The sequence below is a fragment of the Agrilus planipennis genome, unplaced genomic scaffold (genome assembly GCF_000699045.2).
Source record: "Agrilus planipennis isolate EAB-ADULT unplaced genomic scaffold, Apla_2.0 scaffold94, whole genome shotgun sequence".
NCBI lineage: Eukaryota > Metazoa > Arthropoda > Insecta > Coleoptera > Buprestidae > Agrilus > Agrilus planipennis.
The window spans coordinates 719,935-724,196 of record NW_020439120.1 but is presented as its reverse complement, the minus strand read 5'-3'; the positions used below and the strand labels follow the sequence as shown (position 1 = coordinate 724,196).

At 36.9% G+C, this 4,262-nt stretch overlaps 1 protein-coding gene across 1 annotated transcript; it reads right to left on the bottom strand.

Moving 5' to 3' along the window:
* Window positions 1-476: 476 nt before the first annotated feature.
* On the bottom strand, window positions 477-3,838 carry LOC108738269 (segmentation protein Runt). Its single transcript, XM_018471630.2, has 3 exons — window positions 3,057-3,838; window positions 1,391-1,561; window positions 477-1,328 (listed from the first exon to the last, which is right to left on the bottom strand). The coding sequence occupies exons 1-3, from the start codon at window positions 3,502-3,504 to the stop codon at window positions 730-732; spliced, it is 1,218 nt and encodes a 405-aa protein (XP_018327132.1). The 5' UTR covers window positions 3,505-3,838; the 3' UTR covers window positions 477-729.
* Between the last annotated feature and the right edge of the window lie 424 nt (window positions 3,839-4,262).

The window sequence follows — 4,262 nt, the reverse complement described above, 5'->3', positions numbered from 1 at the left end:
TCTTGATCAGTAAAATATTGATAAAGAAAGAGGAAAGTAAAAAGGTTTCTCATTACTGCTCTAAGTATTTAATTTGTGGTTATGTACAAAGAGTCTTCAACGAGTGACAACAAGAAGAATGCTTTTTCTCAGTGTTATATAGCCTTTCCCAAAAAAAAATTACAGATGTTACAAAATAGTCAGTTAAAAAACAGGGTATGTCTCAAAGGTTGTTTCTTCATAGTTTTTTTTTGTGTACATTAATAAAACGTGATAGGTAAAATTCATGAATATTTTTAAGCTTCTCTTTCCTGCCCTTTAAGTTTTTGCTTCTTTATTTATTTTATGTTTTTAAATAAAAAAGAGGATACGGTCAATATTTCTTATATTTTTTCTAATAAAATTTGTTTCATAATAAAATTTACATATTTACAATTGTACAAAAATAACTATTCTATGCATTAAGACTATCTATCACAAGTTTGGTACTAATAATGTATCATTGCATCACCTTCCGCACTATCGTTACGTTATATTTCCATTATGGAAATTAAAAATATTCTAGGAATCATTTATTTACAATTATTTATACTAATAATAAACGGTATGCAAAGAACCCAACGACGCTAAAATCAAATAAATACTTTTCACTAGATTACAAGCCGAGAAATACTTCCAACGCATAGATATACAAAGTAATTACATAAACCAAATCGTCCGCACTAAATGTCCTTTGCACAATTTTGTATACTAATAGGGTCTCCAAACGGCTTTTGTTGAATTTAATGTAGGTGTCGTACGTATTTTGGTAGCAACAGGCGATTTTTGACACAAAGGGCTCTTTCTTGAAGTAACAGATTTAAGCTCGCACTTTATCACAGGTTCCTTATCCTGCACCGTCGAATCAGGATGTTGAACTTCCTGTAAAGCGACATTCGCAGGTTTCAGAGGCTGGAATGCCGACTTTACAACGTCTATGTCTTCGTCATCCGAATTTTCTGAATTTGAATGCTCCATAGTCGAATGGATCGTACTGTCGTCTTTAGATGCACTTTCAACTGGGGTAGAATTAGTTTTATGGGACACTTGAGGACTAACGCTATGCCTGGACGAAACAGGGGATATTTTAATACTAAGTTGATCCATCGGAGATACTGGGAGGTGACGAAGGTGCATATTTTCGAAATGGGTAGGAATTTTCGAAGGACTTTCGTTTGGAAGTGAAGGTATCAACGGTGACTGCGGTATATATCCTGGCGGATGGAAAGCACCTGTAGGACTCAAACTATGCGGTGATACATAGAAGTCGGAAGATGGTTGAACGCCTGCCATTACAGGAGATGTGGAGCCTAACATAACACAAGCTTTTATTAGGAGTCAAGTTAAAAAAAACTGAATTCCAAATTTCTACCTTTCATTAAAGCTGAAGGGAAAGTATTCTGAGAGAGGCCACTGGTTTGTCGTGACCTAAAATAATCCGGCCACGCATATGTCATATAGGCAGCGTCCAGCCAACCTGGATTAAGTAGAAAAGGGTTGAAGCTTCCTGGAAATCCTGCTAATCCGTACCCGAACTGGTAGTCTGAAAAAAAAGTAGGGAAAATTGATGTGAGGTTTAAAAAATTCTAAAGGGACCGTTTTGAATGCGGATTAAAAGGATCGGAAGTGCTGCTGATTGATATTTAGAAGGGTTAATTTCCTCTGGCGTCTCTTGGAAAAACATGAAAGGGATTTAAATAAAATTACATATTTGGTAGCGCGATATACCTACAGATATTCCTCATACATTGATACATACATATGCTTTTACTATAAATACTCTCGTTACAAGGAAACTATTTGACCGGTAATTAATATTATAGTATCCACCTCCCAGAGAGCATTTACGCTAATTCGATCGTTTTGGGGCGGTCTTGTTTTATTTGCTTCAAATACTGCAGTAAATCCGGAGTAAAAAGAGTAACTAGAAACGAAAATTTCCACTGTTGTCGCCAAATAGGTCCCAGAACGCTGAGACTCGAACTTTACGGTTTATTTACAAAAGTCAGTATTAGGTGCCAACCATATAAAACCAGAATAAATCCATAAAATCTCGAATTAAAACAACTGAGCTAGATCAAAGGCAGCGTGTGGCGATTATAAACGACTGTTTACATCAAGTAGACTGTGCTTAACTGGCCGTAAAGGTTTATGTGCTTATCCGTCCTTTTTGCCTTACGCAGTTATTTTTATTTCGAAAACGTCCGCGTAAATCGCACATAAAAAAAGGAAAAGATCCGAAAAACGCAACTTTATGACAACAATGTGAACCTACACAGGATATTTCGAATTTAGAATCTAACGAAAATTTTCAGAATAAGAAAAATACATGAAATTGATTTTCAAAATTTTAATAGTGGTGACCCTTTCACCTGCACGTTACGCCATTGTATTATAGGATGTTGTGGCGCCATTGCCAACAGCGTCGAAGGAATAATCCGTAAAATTTTATATGTTTATTTAACGCACATGTTCCAACGATTATTTTACGACATTTTGGCTGTTTGTTAAACAAAAGCTACATAAACGCGGACAGGCTGTGTGTGGCAACATTTACGGAGTTGGTTTCATACGACCAGATATGACCGGAAACTTGGCTATAAGTATTTTTTGATTTTCGAAAAAAAAAAAAAAGTAACACCTATTTATAGATAGCACACTAAACCTTCAAGTCGTCACTAATGAGTAATGTTAATATTTTGAAAAGAATCCAGCAATAATTTTTGCTACATATAATTTATGTTTTCTTTTGAAGAAGCGAACAGCTAAAAAGCAAATGCGAAACCGAATTGCGGCTTTGGCAATGATTACATTTAACATAATTCACTTACAAAATATTTATTGAAAACTGTTTGAAATCGTCTGTATTTTTCTAGTTCAAACACAAAGTTAAAAATTCAAACAGAAGTAGTCATTATTCACCTGTTAATTTATGAGTTTTGTTTCAGTTCTTAATATTATGGGAAGCGTCTGCTTTATTTTGGTATCAATCAGCAAATATAACGCACAATAACGAAAGGTAACCAACATTAACTTACTTGATTTGGTTCTGGGTTCCCTGGGTCCATCTACGGTAACTTTGATTGCTTTATTATATGTAGCGATTTGGAAAGGTGATGAACTGATCATGATGGACAGGGAGAAACTCTTTCCTCTTCCACTTCTGCCGACAAATCTCAGATCGTTGAATTTGGCAACTTGATTTTTCATCACAGCCGTACAGTTTCTTAATTCAGCACAAAAGTTTTCATCATTACCAGCTTTCAAAGTCACCACGGTACCGTCTTGGATATCGTCCAACGCGACCACCTTAAAGGCAATGGGCAAACTCTTGTTCGATCTCCAGTGAGTCGGAAGAGCACTACAAAGTACCGTGGGACTACCGGTCTGCACTAATTCACCGTGGTACTCTTGCAAAGTTTCTTGAAGATTGGCATACATGTCGGCAACGTTGGGAAGAAACGTTTGGTTTACTGGCAAATGCATCGGTCCAAAAAATTCTTTATTTTAAGTATAGGTACATAAAACTTTACTTTAGGTGAAGCTTTTTTATTTTTCGATGTTCATAAAAAGTTTGTCACATTGGTACTTAGTAGCACTTTATCACTATTTTGTTAAAGATAAGATATTGTTGGTTGAGCACGAGTTTGGGCGGTTTTTTTTTAAAGTTGGAGCTTGAGCGTGACGCGGCTTGTCGACATCAAGAACAGTTTAAAGAAAACACGCGTCGTTTCTTAGACATGCGTTGCGACGACTAACGACGAAGGGCGCCGAAGCCTAGTGGTGAGCACAGTTTCAAAAGAGGGTCTTGGCGTCTTACAACCGATACAATCGGAGCTGCGTTTCGAACTGACGACGAACTTTTTCAGCTGGTCAATATTGTTAGTATGCACCCCCGCTTACTAAACACCCCATGACAAGGGTAACTTTTTACAGCATATTTAGGCACGTTGAAACGAGACAGAATTTATAGGCCACTTCATATTGGCTGAAAAAGGAGAGGGTGACGCCGCGTTAAAATTACTAGTAATATCGCGTTGTTGAAAAGAGAGCGATACTATCTTGGTGCGAAAAGAACTGGAAAAAAATCAGACAACTATGCAAGAGCGAAAACGAAGAGGGTTAGTATAAATGCACGTGGTTACAACAAGGACGGCCTATACAAGATACTTTCTCCTGAAACGTAAGACTGATGAAAACCGACAAGGATAGCAAGGAGGGGTTACTGTTGATAGAGTGAACAG

Bases quoted from the DNA above. Each gene is read 5' to 3' on its own strand.
- LOC108738269 (XM_018471630.2), bottom strand. From the start codon at position 3,504: ATGCATTTGCCAGTAAACCAAACGTTTCTTCCCAACGTTGCCGACATG. The intron at 1,562-3,056 runs GTAAGTTAATGT...CTTTTTTTTCAG, and splicing joins GGAACCCAGAACCAAATCAA to ACTACCAGTTCGGGTACGGA. The intron at 1,329-1,390 runs GTAGAAATTTGG...GTGTTATGTTAG, and splicing joins CCCTTCAGCTTTAATGAAAG to GCTCCACATCTCCTGTAATG.